At 48.2% G+C, this 19005-nt stretch overlaps 1 protein-coding gene across 1 annotated transcript in view; it reads right to left on the reverse strand.

The window, feature by feature from the left end:
• LOC146175799 (protein-cysteine N-palmitoyltransferase HHAT-like) overlaps window positions 1-17031 on the reverse strand; it is a 36092-nt gene extending 19061 nt beyond the window's left edge. The window contains exons 1-4 of the mRNA XM_084582156.1: window positions 16872-17031; window positions 8367-8458; window positions 2208-2275; window positions 115-225 (exon numbers count right to left, since the gene is read on the reverse strand). Of these exons, the coding sequence (XP_084438282.1) occupies window positions 115-225; window positions 2208-2275; window positions 8367-8458; window positions 16872-17017 (417 nt within the window). The 5' untranslated portion in view covers window positions 17018-17031. The remainder of the gene's footprint in view (window positions 1-114; window positions 226-2207; window positions 2276-8366; window positions 8459-16871) is intronic.
• Between the last annotated feature and the right edge of the window lie 1974 nt (window positions 17032-19005).

A 19005-nucleotide genomic window follows, 5' to 3' on the forward strand; every position in this document is an offset into this window, starting at 1 on the left:
ATTGGTGATAATGGGGCGAAGAACATCGACAGCCGCACGTTATGAGTGCGACATATTGAAAACATGCCCATCGGATGTCGCTACACTTTGTTCTTGTAATAATTTCTTGCCCACCGATGGTGCGAAGTTGGCGGTAAGTCTGGCCAAGACGGGGTGCAGGAGGTACCACTTCCATCCTTTGCGAGCCACAAATTTTGTTGTCCGCCATCCCCAGTTCGACATGTCCTGCGCACCATGACAAAACAGCATTGTCGGCGTTTAGGTAGAATCTATATTATAACACATGAGAAGTGCCCCGCCGGGGTGGTGCAGTGGCAAGACGCCCGAACACTGTGTTGGAGTTCCCGGGTTCGAACCCGACCACGGCAGCCGCGTTTCGATGGAGGCGAAAACGAAGTGGCATCCGTGTGCTGTGCAAATTTCAGCGCACGTTAGAGACCCCCAAGTGGTCGAAATTACTCCGTAGCCCCCCACTACGGCTCCTCCCTCTCTCTTTCCACTTTCACTCCCACCTTTCTCCCTTCTCTAATGGCACGTGTCAGGTGTCTACGAGAGGCGCCTTTTTACTATAAATGCAAAAGGAACCACTGCGACATGGGCTGGTACTTGATTGTGTCCGCCAGTTACCGCGTGCCTACACCGGCCTTTACAGGAATGGTCCAATCTTACAATGCACAGCAAAATCTTTCTTTTAAAGTTTCTTCTTCGCTGGCACGGAATAGATGAGGGTGCCATAAGAAACTATTATGTAAAGTTCTAAATAGATAATAAATTGGTTCACAGGAAGTGAAAGGCCGCAGTATCTGTCACACTTGTTCGATGGACATCTGAATCGCGCAGTAAGAGAAGGGAGGAAGGAGGGTGGTGAAAGTGGAAAGACAGAAAGAGGAGCCATTGTGGTGGGCTAGGAAGTAATTTCCACCACCTGGGTATCTTTTAATCTATTTTCTCTTCTTTCTGCAAGAGGCAGCACAGGTGGCTCAGCTACAGAGCCAGTAGCAGGCCCGTGCATTTTCTTTTCCTTTTTCCTACAGCCACAACAACAACAACAGCAAAGTAGAGTTCTGGGTTAGTTGGTAAGACATGATTACTGAGAGGCTTAGCGCGGAACAAACAAGGACAAGAGAGGCACACAGGACGAGTGCTATTTCTGGGCTAGTTGGTAAGACATGATTACTGGGAAGCTTAGCGCGGAACAGACAAGGACAAGAGAGGCACACAGGACGAGCGCTAAATTAGCGCTCGTCCTGTGTGCCTCTCTTATCCTTGCCTGTTCCGCGCTAAGCCTCCCAGTAAACAACAGCACTGACATCGCACAGTACGCGTGCGCTTCTTCGTTTCTCCTTAATCGAAATGCAACTGCTGCGGTCGGTATTGAATCCGGGTACTCTGGGAAAGTAGTGGAACACCTCAACCATGCCGCTGTGCGTGTAAAATTCTTGAGTGTTGCAGATTTCTTGAGTAACTAAAACAATAATCACAAAAAAAACTACGGGTATCCCCAGGAAAGACCTGCGGATATATTGATAGTTATAGCAGTAGTTTACGATATGCAAAAATTGAGTTCATAAACAACTTTCCTTAAAAAATGCGCTTGTTGATAAATCACGGCAATGTTAATACACCGAACACATTTAGCACCTGTAGCCAAAGTGCTTCCGATTAAGAGAGCGCTCCACACAAAAGAATGTTTATTCAGTATGTTAGGCGTTTTGGGAGAGTGTCGTTGGTTATACCTTTATTTCCGGCACCTTATAGTGTTTCCTTCGTCACTTGTTTTTCAAGTGCATTTTGTATTCAGAGGGTTCTTGTGCACGGTTATATTGTACTGAACTGGGTGCGAAAAAGATTTGCCTTGTGCTGTCATTGAAGGGCCATTTGTTTAATCTACACCAGTTACACGAGTGTAGAAAATCTCCTATACACCTACAATGGATTTTTGTTGCCCTGGTGTAGCTGAGTGTAGCTGGTGTAGATAAAAAAAAAAAAAAAGGCCCTTAAGATAGGCTTTAGATACCACACATGTGTAATTTGAGCGTACAAGCTCGTTTATATTTCACAAGATTGACACGTATGAATATACAGTGAGATAGAGTTTTAAAGCGACTCGTGCTGCGATGTAACAATGAGAACATTGCACTTTTCACTTATGCCTATTGTCATCGTGATGACCTTTTAACCTCTCTTTAAAGCAGCGCGTAGCTTACCTGCGGGCTTTTGAGTCCATACGGACTGCGGGCGAAGGCATACCGCATACTCCTCGGGAGGGCTGCACCTGAGGAGCAGAGAAAAGAATACCGTGGACCACCTGTCAAAAAAGCTAGTCATTGTTGAGTGACTACCCTGTTACAATTAAGTTGAAGCCATTGCAACTGAAGAGGCCAGTTTTAGAAGCTAAATATAATAAATTATCGCAGCAACACGTCGGTTTTGAGAGAGATGGAAGATTAACTTTACTGAACCAATTACGTTTAGTTGCCTAGAGAACGAGCCGACTACGCCTGGTGAAGTCGACAAACTGGTCCGAGGCCAAATAGGCACACCATGAGAATTGGTGTGGGTTAGAAATAGGGCGGGGGGGGGGGGGGGGTATAGTGACTGGGCACGGATTGTTTTGCTATGACGGGGATGCTGGGCTGTTAAAATTTTCTCATTTGCAAATAATCTATCATTGCCGAGAAAACCTAATAATCTTACCGCGTGCGATTGAATCTGTGACCCCCCTTCCACCAAGTATAATTCGCTGCTACCGTTTGGATGGATCTCGGATCCGCATCGGACTTATTATCGAAAGCGACCGATGATGAATCTTTGTCATTATAGCGCCGTAGGCTAACGACACTATCGACAGATCTATAGACAGAAATCCACTTCAATTGGTTATCGGAGTCCTTTTAACGCTCCCCGGCATCACACGGTACACAGGCGCTGATTCCTCTTTGTGGCGTGAGTTGCAGGTAAGATGAATAAACGAAGGATAAAAAGGCCGGTGGAAAATTTCGACTTGTGTGCATAGCGCAGCCACCTTACCGTCGCTATCCGTAAAAGTGCTTATATGTTAGTCTAATGTAGAACGAGAGGAAGATGATGGTAGCAGAAAATAGCGCAGAAGACGGGACAAAGAAGTAGACAACCCGAGCGCCGACTAACTTCCGTGTATTCACACGCTCACGCTTTGAATACATTCAGTTGTTAGTCGGCGCTCGTGTTGTGTCTACTGCCTTGTCTCGTCTCCTGCGCTATTTTCGTCTACCATGATCAGTCATGAACTCGCCCAGCAACACACTTTGAGAGAGAAAGATGGTTACACAGTATGAAAGACGCACGAACAAGGGCTGAAACTTGTCGAAACATTGGGTCGGCTTACCAGCCTTTGTTCAGTGCTCTTTCATATACTTATGTTTCCTGGTCAGTGGAGATTTGCTTGCTAATTTTGCCTATACGTGCGAGCCCAACGGTACTTCATTAATATGTGACTTGTGTAAGACTTTCAGGGAGGTGTTTAATGTGCACTAGTACGCATTTACGACAAGGGGATTCCAGTCCGCTGAGATTCATCAGTCGCAAAGCGGAGGAACTGGGATGGAGCCAAAACGAACGACATCCTTGAATTTAATAACAGGAATGCTTGGCTCCTAGAGATATTTGAAACTTATCTATACATATAATAAAGTGATTGCGACGTGTGACGTTTCAGCTTATCTCAAAGATGAAGCAGCCTAAGATGATATTCCAACGACATGGACGTTTCATGCAGCAAAACTTTTGTTGAAGAGACCTTTTCCAAGAAGCGACCTTCAACGGTATCCATATCACTAACGATTTTAAGCGTTTTTTTTACCATCCTTACAACTAAGCCTTTCTATCGTCCCTGCTGCAGCTTTGAACTTGGTTTGAGATTACATCCTGTAACAAGTAGAACTTGACGAAAAGTTCAACGTGTGACTGGAATGTATGCCAAACTAGATTAAGAGTGAAAATTATTTTCTATTGGCAACGTTCTTGAATATTCTGGTCGTTGTCCTACGTTATCCCTGCTTAGCTGCAGTAACGGGAAATTCTGTTGTTTACTATTAATCTTTTTCTCGTTATTATCTTTTTATGTTTATTTTTTTTTTTTGATCGGCTTTTGGCTATTGTTTATCCCGCTGAATCCTGCGGACAAATCTCGCCCACGTGTGATTTTGACCAAAGTACGAAGTAAAGTTTTCGCCTTAAATAAGTAATATAGGCTTGGCAACCAGGTTAATTGGAGAAATATGGGAGAGGCCTTCGCCCTGCAGTGGGTATAGTCAGGCTGATGATGATGATGGCTGCAAAATAGACTATTTGCAACAATATTTTCGATTCTGTTTTGCCAAACGGTATCGAAAATATTGTTGCAAATAGTCTATTTTGCAGCCATCATCATCATCATCATCATCATCATCATCAGCCTGACTATACCCACTGCAGGGTGAAGGCCTCTCCCATATTTCTCCAATTAACCTGGTTGCCAAGTCTATATTACTCATTTAAGGCGAAAACTTTACTTTGTACTTTGGTCAAAATCACACGTGGGCAACCCAACATAAGACGGTTGTGATTACTGATCTCGAGCCGGGCATCCTGAAGAGTGAAGTTGAATGGGCCTTAGCCAGCCTTGCTAAGAACAAAGCTAGCGGAATTGATGGTATTCCAGCTGAGTTGCTTCAAAACCTCAACCATGACGCTGTTAACATTCTGCATACATTATGTCAGAAGATTTGGACAGCCCTGCAGTGGCCACAGGATTGGAGGAGGTCAGTTTACATCCCCATTCCAAAGAAAGGCAGTGCCAAAGATTGTTCCAACTACCGCACGATCGCGCTTATTTCGCATGCTAGCAAGATGATGTTGAAAATCCTCCAAGGTAGGCTGCAGCAGTACGTGAATCGGGAGCTTCCGGACGTGCAAGCTGGGTTTCGCAAGGGCAGAGGAACTAGAGACCAAATTGCTAACCTTCGCTGGATCATGGAAAAAGCAAGAGAGTTCCAGAAACCAATCTGCTTCTGCTTTATTGATTATGCGAAAGCGTTTGACTGCGTAGATCACAGCAGATTGTGGCAAGCTCTCCAAGAGATGGGAGTTTCAATTCACCTCATCTGTCTCCTCAGGAACCTATATGAAGGGCAAGAGGCCACAGTCAGAACTGGGCATGGTCTTAATGATTGGTTTCCGATCGAGAAAGGAGTGAGGCAAGGCTGCATACTGTCGCCCTGCCTATTTAACTTATATGCGGAGTGCATCATGAGGAAGGCTGGTCTGGACGAGTCTTCAGCTGGAGTGAAGATTGCTGGAAAACGTATCAACAACCTTAGATATGCGGATGATACCACTTTAATGGCAGAAAATGAAGTGGAACTCAAGAGACTTCTGATGCGCGTACAAGAAGAGAGGGAGAAGCTTGGGCTTAAACTGAACATTAAAAAGACGAAGATCATGGCGTCTTGCCCTATCAAGTCCTGGAGCATCAACGGACAAGAAGTGGAAGCTGTGACAGATTTTCTGTTCTTGGGCTCCAAGATTACCTCGGAAGGAGACTGCAGCCATGAAATTAGGAGACGCCTGCTTCTGGGAAAGAGAGCAATGGTTAGCCTTGACCGCCTAGTAAAGAGCAGAGACATTAGTCTGCCAACCAAGATCCGTATAACTCGTGCTATGGTCTTTCCAGTTGTGATGTATGGATGCGAGAGTTGGACTGTGAAAAAGGCTGACAGTCGAAGAATTGACGCGTTTGAATTGTGGTGCTGGCGAAGACTCTTGAGAGTTCCTTGGACTGCCAGAAGATCAAATCAGTCGATATTGTCGACCAAAAACCCTGACTGCTCATTGGAGGGTCAAACTCTAAAGTTAAAGCTCAGCTACTTTGGTCATCTGATGAGAAGAGAGGAGTCGCTGGAGAAAGATTTGATGTTGGGAAAGGTTGAGGGTCGCCGGAGAAGGGGTAGGCAGCGAACGCAATGGTTAGATGGCATCCTCGAGGCACTGCAGATGAAGTTATGTGATGTTAGGAAGATAGTGAGAGACCGGAAAGCGTGGCGTGACATGGTCCATAGGGTCACGAAGAGTCGGACACGACTGAACGACTGAACTTATATATATATATATATATATATATATATATATATATATATATATATATATATATATATATATATATATATATATATATAACACGAACGGCGCCCACCAAGCTATAGCACGCGAGCTATCGTGCGTCAGAAAAAAAGATCGGGATGACGCCACCGAAACAGCACCTGTTCGCCCACGCCTGCACGCCCGGGTGACATTATTGATTTCTCTGTAAGCGGAAGCTGTTCTGACGGGAGCTGAGCAGCGCATGTTGGTAAATGTCGAAGTGCGGCAGCGTCTAGAACAATGTGTTCCCGCACTCTGCCGCTGGCAATTAGTGTACAAGGCCGCGTGTAATTGTAAGAAAAAATAGGAAGCGCAATTTGTGTAATCGTTAGCCTTCCTTATTTTCAAAGCTATAAATAAGTGGTAGAAGCATCATTCACGTTCAAATAATGGTCGTGCTTGTCTCGAATAGAATTGGTGTCTGTGCGAGCTATAGGGATCGTAAATCCTGTCGTCATGTCGATTTCGAAAGCGACACATGCACCCCATTGATAAGGTATCTTTTTTTGTTTTTTTACGCGGACCCTCTCCAGAGTCCCACATATTTTACTTTTACGCCCCCTCCCCCCTCATTTTTTTCTCATTAGGTTTTTGCATTCGCAGATGTTTTTCGCCATAGAAACCTCAAAAATACTAAAATAAACATATTTGACCGCAGCCATAGTACTCCAAATGTGTACTATCCTCAGTTCTTTCTTGCGGAAGCCAACAGAAACTACTTCGTTTTATATGCATACCGCGTATTCCAACTAAATGTTATGAAAGTTTAAAAAGTATGTGGTTCACTGTAGCCCTGCAAAACCAACTGAAAAGTTCTTGAGAGTCGCCTATACTAATCTGCAAAGATTTTTCGTGCACCAAAATTAGTAATTTTTAAACACATGTTAGCTAACTTTTCATTTATTGACTTGAGGAACAAAATGTCAGCGCAAAAGTTGTACACCGGCTTAAAGAACTACTAGCTGCGCTGTTTTCATCAAGCTGCGGTTTATACAGCTTTTTATTGGCCTTCAAATAGAGCTGTCACGGGACGAGCTGCTACCTTAAATCACTGTTTTAGTGCGCACACAAAGGTTTATCAAAGTGAACGAGTCTGCAATTAAACAAAAAAAAAATATTTTACCTGAGACGCGTCTCGCCACTGAAGTGGCCGAACTGTCGCGTGAAAACTTTTTCATCCTTTTTATGACCGGTAATTTACGAAGACTTTAGCTTGATGAAAATAAAGTAGCTAGCTACTTTTCGAGACTATCTACAACTTTTGCGTTGGCATGTTCTTCCTAAAGTCAGTAAATAAAAGTCAGGCAATCAGTATTTAGAATGAAATAACTTTAGTGAACGGAACAAAACCTGCAGACTGCTGACGGGTCAGACAACTATAAACTCATCGTAGTTTTACTACGATGAGACACACCGTCTTTTTTATGATCATTGATTTAGTTTAGCTATGATATATATCACGGATTAGCTGTGTAGTCTTCAAGTTTAATATTGACGTTTAGGCCGAAGTACGGCTGGAACGTTTATCACAATTGCGTAACATAGCCAAGAATCAACTTTCCAATACGTATTCCCAGTTGATGACTCGTGTGCTGTTATGTCAAGCCGAAAGGGCAAATGTCACTTCCCAACTTATTATCGCAGGGCTTTGTTTCGGCTTCTACGAGCATAGGAAGCTTATTGACTAATGACAGATTTAGCTAACGATAGTATTCGAGCGCGCTGTGCTTGTCGCAAACAGTAGCAAAGCCACGAAATTATAGTTATATGAACCAGCTAACTATTGCTTTGGCAAATCATGCCGAAATGCGATGGTCGCGTCAGTGCGACTGAGTCACGTGGTCCAAGTCTGCACAAACTGGAAATAGGGGGGGCAGCAGTAAAAATATCATCGTCAGCCCTCCACTCACTCCATGATTACCCGTTTGGGTAACAATGTTCTAATTGTAACCAAAAAAAAAAAAAAACGTATTTGGTGCACCTGTCGGGACGTTGTCGATACGTTGAGCTTGCATTATACTCACATGATCGACCTTACATTCGCCCTATTTCAATGGCGGCAATCGAATGTATTTTCAAAAGTTAACGCAGCTATAAGTATATTCAGATTAATGCTGTTTTTACATCGCCTAACAAAACAAGCAACCAAAGCTGAGCAAAAAGGAGCGGAAATAAGTTTTTTTTTAATATTTCACAATGAGACTTACTTTGTTCGTTGGTCGCGAAACACCACATTGCGTAGGCGACGCCTGCAATAGTGACGGTCCAGTGGATTGCTTTTTCTAGGTCCCATCTCCACCTTCGAGAAACACGTTCATTGTTACGCTTGCATCAGTTCGATACGCAGGCGAGTTTCGTATCGGTCACGCCATCTTGGGCACCCCGCTAAGAAATAATAATTCACAATTCACTAAAACCTACTTCATACTTTTAAATCAGAGCAAGGCATTAGCAGCTTATCGGTATCGCTCAAGAGGACAGTATACAACAGTTGCATCTTACCTGTACTCACCTATGGGGCTGAAACGTGGAGGCTAACCAAGAGGGTTCTACTTAAGTTGAGGACAGCGCAGAGGGCTATGGAACGAAAAATGGTAGGGGTAACATTAAGAGATAGAAAGCGTGCAGAGTGGTTCAGAGAAATAACTCAAGTTACCGACATTCTAGTGGAAATCAAGAAGAAGAAATGGGCATGCATGGGCAGGACATGTATTGCGAAGAGAGGATAACCGATGGTCGCTTAGGGTAACAAACAGGATTCCAAGGGAAGGAAAGCGTAGCAGGGGGCGGCAGAAAGTTAGGTGGGCGGATGAGGTTAAGGAGTTCGCAGGGGTCAAGTGGATGCAGCTAGCACAGGACAGGGCTAATTAGAGAATTATGGGAGAGGCCTTCGCCCTGCAGTGGGTATAGTCAGGCTGATGATGATGATGATGATGATGATGATGATGAAGAAGAAGGCATTAGTTGTCCCCTTAGGTGCCACTGTGCGTTTCTTGAGTTCGTAATTTTTCTCGAACTGCTTTTAGGGCAAAATCTTTACTGGCCCAGTAGAAGCGAGCAAAATCACCCAAGCAGCACAATAATCACGGCCCAATATTGGTTCTTTGTTGGTCATGCATTGTTCAGGAGGTGGGCCAAAATTATCAGCGCAGTACCAAGATTGGACCAATGTTTGTGTTGCCTGGGAGCCTTGCACATGCACACGCACTTGCGGCACGCCGAACCGGTGGCGCTCGCTCCTTCTGCTGCAGAGAGCTTTATACTCTTACCTAGAGGGAAAGTTGTGTCGCCATCTATGGTAGTTTGCATGGAGCTTCCTGATGACTAGTTCAGCCACCATGGGCGCCCAAAGCATCATGGGGCGGAGAGCTACCGAGTACAGAACTACAACATTTGACAAAAATAACGCAAAAATAAACGTTGTTCTACAACAAGAAATGTCGCAAAATTTCATATTGTGACTATAAATTGCAACAAACGAGCGTAACACTATGCAAGTGTAAAGTCCAAAATAAGCGATAGCTTTCTCTCCTATTGGCTAAGTATTGACCAGCACAGAAACCAATATTTCGCATCCAATAGGCACACATCAAAAAGAAAAAAAAAATGTTTTGAAAATATATATGGCTGCTCAACCCCTTTAGGAAGTTCTTTAGCGGCATTTTGGAAAACAAGAATCTTTTATTGGCGTCGTCTGCTTTTGCGCGTTACCACTGTATCTTTTGCACTCTACGTTCGCGCCTCGAGATGATGATGATGATGCTGCTGCTGCTGCTGCTGCTGCTGCTGCTGCTGCTGCTGCTGCTGCTGCTGCTGCTGCTGCTGCTGCTGCTGCTGCTGCTGCTGCTGCTGCTGCTGCTGCTGCTGCTGCTGCTGCTGCTGCTGCTGCTGCTGCTGCTGCTGCTGCTGCTGCTGCTGCTGCTGCTGCTGCTGCTGCTGCTGCTGCTGCTGCTGCTGCTGCTGCTGCTGCTGCTGCTGCTGCTGCTGCTGCTGCTGCTGCTGCTGCTGCTGCTGCTGCTGCTGCTGCTGCTGCTGCTGCTGCTGCTGCTGCTGCTGCTGCTGCTGCTGCTGCTGCTGCTGCTGCTGCTGCTGCTGCTGCTGCTGCTGCTGCTGCTGCTGCTGCTGCTGCTGCTGCTGCTGCTGCTGCTGCTGCTGCTGCTGCTGCTGCTGCTGCTGCTGCTGCTGCTGCTGCTGCTGCTGCTGCTGCTGCTGCTGCTGCTGCTGCTGCTGCTGCTGCTGCTGCTGCTGCTGCTGCTGCTGCTGCTGCTGCTGCTGCTGCTGCTGCTGCTGCTGCTGCTGCTGCTGCTGCTGCTGCTGCTGCTGCTGCTGCTGCTGCTGCTGCTGCTGCTGCTGCTGCTGCTGCTGCTGCTGCTGCTGCTGCTGCTGCTGCTGCTGCTGCTGCTGCTGCTGCTGCTGCTGCTGCTGCTGCTGCTGCTGCTGCTGCTGCTGCTGCTGCTGCTGCTGCTGCTGCTGCTGCTGCTGCTGCTGCTGCTGCTGCTGCTGCTGCTGCTGCTGCTGCTGCTGCTGCTGCTGCTGCTGCTGCTGCTGCTGCTGCTGCTGCTGCTGCTGCTGCTGCTGCTGCTGCTGCTGCTGCTGCTGCTGCTGCTGCTGCTGCTGCTGCTGCTGCTGCTGCTGCTGCTGCTGCTGCTGCTGCTGCTGCTGCTGCTGCTGCTGCTGCTGCTGCTGCTGCTGCTGCTGCTGCTGCTGCTGCTGCTGCTGCTGCTGCTGCTGCTGCTGCTGCTGCTGCTGCTGCTGCTGCTGCTGCTGCTGCTGCTGCTGCTGCTGCTGCTGCTGCTGCTGCTGCTGCTGCTGCTGCTGCTGCTGCTGCTGCTGCTGCTGCTGCTGCTGCTGCTGCTGCTGCTGCTGCTGCTGCTGCTGCTGCTGCTGCTGCTGCTGCTGCTGCTGCTGCTGCTGCTGCTGCTGCTGCTGCTGCTGCTGCTGCTGCTGCTGCTGCTGCTGCTGCTGCTGCTGCTGCTGCTGCTGCTGCTGCTGCTGCTGCTGCTGCTGCTGCTGCTGCTGCTGCTGCTGCTGCTGCTGCTGCTGCTGCTGCTGCTGCTGCTGCTGCTGCTGCTGCTGCTGCTGCTGCTGCTGCTGCTGCTGCTGCTGCTGCTGCTGCTGCTGCTGCTGCTGCTGCTGCTGCTGCTGCTGCTGCTGCTGCTGCTGCTGCTGCTGCTGCTGCTGCTGCTGCTGCTGCTGCTGCTGCTGCTGCTGCTGCTGCTGCTGCTGCTGCTGCTGCTGCTGCTGCTGCTGCTGCTGCTGCTGCTGCTGCTGCTGCTGCTGCTGCTGCTGCTGCTGCTGCTGCTGCTGCTGCTGCTGCTGCTGCTGCTGCTGCTGCTGCTGCTGCTGCTGCTGCTGCTGCTGCTGCTGCTGCTGCTGCTGCTGCTGCTGCTGCTGCTGCTGCTGCTGCTGCTGCTGCTGCTGCTGCTGCTGCTGCTGCTGCTGCTGCTGCTGCTGCTGCTGCTGCTGCTGCTGCTGCTGCTGCTGCTGCTGCTGCTGCTGCTGCTGCTGCTGCTGCTGCTGCTGCTGCTGCTGCTGCTGCTGCTGCTGCTGCTGCTGCTGCTGCTGCTGCTGCTGCTGCTGCTGCTGCTGCTGCTGCTGCTGCTGCTGCTGCTGCTGCTGCTGCTGCTGCTGCTGCTGCTGCTGCTGCTGCTGCTGCTGCTGCTGCTGCTGCTGCTGCTGCTGCTGCTGCTGCTGCTGCTGCTGCTGCTGCTGCTGCTGCTGCTGCTGCTGCTGCTGCTGCTGCTGCTGCTGCTGCTGCTGCTGCTGCTGCTGCTGCTGCTGCTGCTGCTGCTGCTGCTGCTGCTGCTGCTGCTGCTGCTGCTGCTGCTGCTGCTGCTGCTGCTGCTGCTGCTGCTGCTGCTGCTGCTGCTGCTGCTGCTGCTGCTGCTGCTGCTGCTGCTGCTGCTGCTGCTGCTGCTGCTGCTGCTGCTGCTGCTGCTGCTGCTGCTGCTGCTGCTGCTGCTGCTGCTGCTGCTGCTGCTGCTGCTGCTGCTGCTGCTGCTGCTGCTGCTGCTGCTGCTGCTGCTGCTGCTGCTGCTGCTGCTGCTGCTGCTGCTGCTGCTGCTGCTGCTGCTGCTGCTGCTGCTGCTGCTGCTGCTGCTGCTGCTGCTGCTGCTGCTGCTGCTGCTGCTGCTGCTGCTGCTGCTGCTGCTGCTGCTGCTGCTGCTGCTGCTGCTGCTGCTGCTGCTGCTGCTGCTGCTGCTGCTGCTGCTGCTGCTGCTGCTGCTGCTGCTGCTGCTGCTGCTGCTGCTGCTGCTGCTGCTGCTGCTGCTGCTGCTGCTGCTGCTGCTGCTGCTGCTGCTGCTGCTGCTGCTGCTGCTGCTGCTGCTGCTGCTGCTGCTGCTGCTGCTGCTGCTGCTGCTGCTGCTGCTGCTGCTGCTGCTGCTGCTGCTGCTGCTGCTGCTGCTGCTGCTGCTGCTGCTGCTGCTGCTGCTGCTGCTGCTGCTGCTGCTGCTGCTGCTGCTGCTGCTGCTGCTGCTGCTGCTGCTGCTGCTGCTGCTGCTGCTGCTGCTGCTGCTGCTGCTGCTGCTGCTGCTGCTGCTGCTGCTGCTGCTGCTGCTGCTGCTGCTGCTGCTGCTGCTGCTGCTGCTGCTGCTGCTGCTGCTGCTGCTGCTGCTGCTGCTGCTGCTGCTGCTGCTGCTGCTGCTGCTGCTGCTGCTGCTGCTGCTGCTGCTGCTGCTGCTGCTGCTGCTGCTGCTGCTGCTGCTGCTGCTGCTGCTGCTGCTGCTGCTGCTGCTGCTGCTGCTGCTGCTGCTGCTGCTGCTGCTGCTGCTGCTGCTGCTGCTGCTGCTGCTGCTGCTGCTGCTGCTGCTGCTGCTGCTGCTGCTGCTGCTGCTGCTGCTGCTGCTGCTGCTGCTGCTGCTGCTGCTGCTGCTGCTGCTGCTGCTGCTGCTGCTGCTGCTGCTGCTGCTGCTGCTGCTGCTGCTGCTGCTGCTGCTGCTGCTGCTGCTGCTGCTGCTGCTGCTGCTGCTGCTGCTGCTGCTGCTGCTGCTGCTGCTGCTGCTGCTGCTGCTGCTGCTGCTGCTGCTGCTGCTGCTGCTGCTGCTGCTGCTGCTGCTGCTGCTGCTGCTGCTGCTGCTGCTGCTGCTGCTGCTGCTGCTGCTGCTGCTGCTGCTGCTGCTGCTGCTGCTGCTGCTGCTGCTGCTGCTGCTGCTGCTGCTGCTGCTGCTGCTGCTGCTGCTGCTGCTGCTGCTGCTGCTGCTGCTGCTGCTGCTGCTGCTGCTGCTGCTGCTGCTGCTGCTGCTGCTGCTGCTGCTGCTGCTGCTGCTGCTGCTGCTGCTGCTGCTGCTGCTGCTGCTGCTGCTGCTGCTGCTGCTGCTGCTGCTGCTGCTGCTGCTGCTGCTGCTGCTGCTGCTGCTGCTGCTGCTGCTGCTGCTGCTGCTGCTGCTGCTGCTGCTGCTGCTGCTGCTGCTGCTGCTGCTGCTGCTGCTGCTGCTGCTGCTGCTGCTGCTGCTGCTGCTGCTGCTGCTGCTGCTGCTGCTGCTGCTGCTGCTGCTGCTGCTGCTGCTGCTGCTGCTGCTGCTGCTGCTGCTGCTGCTGCTGCTGCTGCTGCTGCTGCTGCTGCTGCTGCTGCTGCTGCTGCTGCTGCTGCTGCTGCTGCTGCTGCTGCTGCTGCTGCTGCTGCTGCTGCTGCTGCTGCTGCTGCTGCTGCTGCTGCTGCTGCTGCTGCTGCTGCTGCTGCTGCTGCTGCTGCTGCTGCTGCTGCTGCTGCTGCTGCTGCTGCTGCTGCTGCTGCTGCTGCTGCTGCTGCTGCTGCTGCTGCTGCTGCTGCTGCTGCTGCTGCTGCTGCTGCTGCTGCTGCTGCTGCTGCTGCTGCTGCTGCTGCTGCTGCTGCTGCTGCTGCTGCTGCTGCTGCTGCTGCTGCTGCTGCTGCTGCTGCTGCTGCTGCTGCTGCTGCTGCTGCTGCTGCTGCTGCTGCTGCTGCTGCTGCTGCTGCTGCTGCTGCTGCTGCTGCTGCTGAAGAGGAGATGTCTTAGTAATGCGACTCTGTGTTTCGAAAAAATGTCACTATCCGATATCAAGTAGCATACCGGCCCATGATTCTTAGCGCGCCCATGGTGGCTGAAATTCAGCGCCCCCAGCTTTCCCTCTAGGTGAGAGTAAGGAACTCTATGTTTTGCTGCTCCCTTCTTCTACTTCGCGCATCTGCTCTTGCCTGTTCTTCTTCACACACTTGGCAAACTTCATTAGTAGAGCTACACTTCTCCACAAATAGGCAACGTTGCCTCACACAATGCCACACAGCCTTCCAGTCCCCTGCTGTACCCTTTCTCTCCATCCCCACTTCTTCCCATCTGGCTCGCTTCCTTAGATCTCGCCCTTCGAAATTCCCTCGACACCTTTGCTTCGTCTTGACCAGTCTGTGGTGACCTTTATGTTCGCTAACAGACATAGAGAAGCCTCGTGCAAGAACCAGTGCTTCGGCTGCGTTTCCTTGAAGTTCGCAGACAGACATTGATGAGTCAAACCAGAGAAAACCATGTCTGACCATGCTTAAATCGAGCTTCCACACTCTCTGCACTGCCGGACGATTGTCTTAGCATTTTATAGTCTCTGCCACTTCATAGTGATAATATGTTTGATTACTTATTGTTTCTGAACTTTTACCATTCTTTGTTAATCATGTTATTTTTTGTATAATATGAAATGTTTGTAACTTCTATTTCTTGACATACCTTTGTTAAAATCGATTTCATTAAGGAATAATGACACTTGTACGCTGCCAAGTGTAGGGGGGGCCTGCGGCTCTGTCAAGCGTTCACAGATGACAGCGTTTACTGCAGGTCCCCGGTGTCATATATGTATGTGACGCAAATAAATACATTATTATTATTATTATTATTATTATTATTATTATTATTATTATTATTATTATTATTATTATTAATGTTAATATTATTATTATTATTATTATTATTATTATTATTATTATTATTATTATTATTATTATTATTATTATTATTATTATTATTATTATTATTATTATTATTATTATTATTATTATTATTATTATTATTATTATTATTATTATTAAACTACGTTCAGATCCACGTGAGTCGAACCTGGTTTAGCAATACAAAATAACGAAGCATAAAAAATCCTTCGCTTGTATAGCCGAACTCAGCAGCTAAGCCGTAGTCATTTTTCCCCCATTATACTACGAGGCATTAATTGGAAGCTACCTATTCCAGTCCTTTCTCTTCCTCTTTCGCCCTCCTCCCACCTTCCTGCCCACTCCCTTATTTACTCATCCACTTAATTCCCCCTAGGAGACCTCATCACATTCACATTCTCGCCCACTGGTTAATTTTCTCGGTGTCTCACACTCGGCGACACTCAACGGCGAAAGGCAAAGGGTGGGTACCTACAGGCTGTGCCATCTCTAAGTATTTTAAATAGCCTCTGTTGGTAGAAATATATTCTTCATCCTAGTTTCGTTCAGCTCTACCAAAACTTCGATGACTACAAGGGCAGCGTTCTGACGCGGAAGAAATTAGGGCCGCGGTATAAAATGGTCATACGAGCAAGCGGAAGAACGTCTGCGCAAGGCTGCATTGTGAAATGTTAATTCAAATCGAACCTTAGCGTACGCTCCCCTCACGTAGGCTCTTTCCCGAGTTTAGGGTTCGCGACCCACGCGTAAGATAAAATCGCCTTGTCAACATGGCGGAGCGCTTCGATACATCTCACTTCGGAGTGATCTCATCGTCCTCGCTGGATTTTTTTCAGTACGTTCGTTAATCATAAACTGCGAATCGAGTTTTCGTTTGACCTTATCTCACCGACAGCAGCATCTAAAAGCAAAAAAAAAAAATTATCTTAATTTTTATTTAGAATCCTGATTCTGCTTCTCCTGGGCCTAAATGGAAAAGTCGGCTTGTTAAAAAAAAAAAAGACAGTTTCAGTGCGAAAAGCCACACCTCGACACTAGGCTGAATTTATCGCCAAGGCCTCCTTTGCATATGCTTAAACGTACGCATGTGGCGTGCAGCGTAACGTAACGCAGTATGCTATTCTAAACTTCCGAATGCTCTTCCAGCGTTTGGCAAGTACACAGTGTCTATGTATACTATTTTGCAGCCATATCTGCATAACTGCGAGCCGGCGATTTGCAGATGACTCAATGCACTCTCATGGTTGGTTGAAGGGGTCTCCTAGCTTCCATTGTGTTGCAAGCTAGTTATTGGATGGAGAATATTCTATTGCATTATATTGCTAACTCATGTTTTCTCTTAACCTGCTCTTTCCTTCGCTCTATCTTCATTCCTAACAATCCCTCTTCCATCTTTGCGAATTACATGACTGCATAGGGTGAGATATTACAAAAGTTAGATGGTTCTGGTGCCCTTTAATTTTCATTAAAATGTTCTTTATTTTTTTTCCCACTATCACACGCTATTACTCACTCAACTTAAGCCCACCTCCGTCTCCCCTGCCACAGCCAGGTGGAGCTTTTCCTTATTTTATGTCAGGAAATCTCTCTTCGTTTTTCAATCCCTTTAAGCGCCCAGTGAAAGTATTGTTTCGAAACTGTTTGCTACTTTCTTTATACGACCGGTGTATTAAGTTTCAGACATATTCAGTTCGGGCTATATCTTTTCATGTTATGGGAACTAACTCTACCTTCTTATGATTTGGTCCACGCTGCCACTATCAAACAGACACGCTGGGAAAAAATTAAGACGTCAAAAAACACAGAGTGAGCTTCCTACCTTCGGTTTCCATATTCTCTCTTTGCAGATATGTCGCGCTCTTTTGCCACTGCCACAGCCGTCAAACCGGCATCCATTTTGTCCAACGTGAGCAAACCCTCTGAACTTCCGAGTGAGACGTGGAATACATGAAGGGCATGTGGCATGCTTCAGAATGATCGATCAGTTTCTGCCGTTGCGTTGAATGCGTTGAATTGAATGCGTTACGTTGAATGTTGAAATTAACGAGTGCTTTAGCAGATGTCTTATTTCTCTAAAAATGTGGAAGAAAAAAAAATCTGTCTCCAGGCTACAAGAAATCGCGTTATCGTTCTAGTTAAAAGCCCAGTCAGGTAATAAACTATGCTGATGGATAGAGCATAGAATATGCGCTGAATAATATTAAGTTAGAAAAATGCGGAGTCCTCTGAAGACGCTAATTTATTACAAAAAAAGAAAAAAGAGAACAATCTTTAGCGTTTCCGTTTGCTGCGGTCATGTTTACTTTAGCATTATGGAAGGCTGTTGTAATAGAAATTATGCCTTTTCTGTCGTTCTGGTACCAGGAAACGAATAATTGAGCTAGTTTTCACATTCTTATTTGGAACAACAGCGCTATGAAAAGACAAAAATGTAGAAGACAGGACCGGAGCTACCAACTGAAGGTCTTATAGAAAGAAATAAAGTATGCTTCTTTTTTTCACAACCAGGAGCGCGTGTGCAATACCAAAATGTATATTGTCAAGGGATGACAATGCCTAAGGCAAGCTCCTTGGTTCAACTGCGCTTGCGAATAAAAAAATTGGTATGTTAGCGCTGTAGAGCGCATTCAGTTAACCTAGAAAAATTTGCGCTGATATGAAGATGACCGTGCGGTATCTCCAGTAGATAATGGCGAGGAAGGTTGGAGCCCAGAGCCCGAGCGTGGGTCTGGCCATCGTGGAAGGTGGCATTATCGTTTGTGTACTCCTCCAAAAACCGCTGAATAAAATCACCTTACTGCATATGCAAATAAACTCTATTCACCAGGCAAAGAAAGAGGGAGTAACCTCGTCCTCAATGCTCTCGTTTAACTCAACGCACCCTTAACGTGATAGAGGCTGACAAGGGTTCGATACACATCTAACTACATCGCGAGAAATTGTTTCAGTCACGAAGACTGTGAAGGTAGACAGTGTACTGGAAGACTATAATTGCTACAATACTTCGCAAAATTATTTGTTGCCACATTTGCACGGAGTATCGTCGTTAAAAAATTCCTATCACTGTTTGACTAATGCGTCTTGCGCTAGTATTTTCTTCGTATGCTTTATTTGTGCGCACTGCCGTGGCGTTCAGACCGCAAAACGATAATTACAAAGGCTATTTATCAAGATGTGTTGCGCAGTTTTTGCTTGCGAGCGTTCATCGAACTCCTTGGATTAGGTTCCTAAGACTGGCTTATTGCATCTAAAGTCTTATGTTGTGATTGCTGAAAAGAATGCAGTCAATACTTCAGGGTTCGTGATTAAGCCGTGCACCACATTTCTTTTTTCATGCCGGTACATTGATTGCATTATAAAAGAATGTAGCAGCAGTAGTCGGGTGAAAAGCTAGGGTAATTACATGCAATTCTTCATAGAAGAACAGCGAAACGCAAAAAAAAAAAAAAGACGAACGAGGGCACACCAAGTTCCTTTATTTCTTACAGTGTAATAGCCGATGGGCGCAAAAACACTTAAATGACCAATCAATTTATTTAATCGAAATACGATGGCTTCCTTCAATATGTCATCGCAGTAGAACGACAATGAAGATATATCTGAACACTTTATTCATCGATTATATTTATTTGAAGCTACTGGCGTGCTTTTGAAGACGAAATCCCCCCTGCCATCAGCCGTCAATATGAGGGCTGTTTCGCTGCAAAACACGGCGCTGTTCTGCCTCATGTGGCGCTGCGCTGGGATGTTGTACACAACTGCATTCCAATTTAATCTGTTGTCCTTTTCTAACTCTGCGTCATTGGCTCAGGCTAAATGATACGCACCCGCTGCCGCTAGTTTGTACATATTCAACGAGGAGAAAACGAATGCTTCGGTGTCGCTTCAACCGTGATGGAGCATGATAAATACAAAAACAGGGTAAGATTGGGAATGAAATCATTCTATCATCC

The sequence above is a fragment of the Amblyomma maculatum genome, chromosome 10 (assembly GCF_055883805.1).
Source record: "Amblyomma maculatum isolate TAMU_Amacu chromosome 10, ASM5588380v1, whole genome shotgun sequence".
Classification (NCBI taxonomy): Eukaryota; Metazoa; Arthropoda; class Arachnida; order Ixodida; family Ixodidae; genus Amblyomma; species Amblyomma maculatum.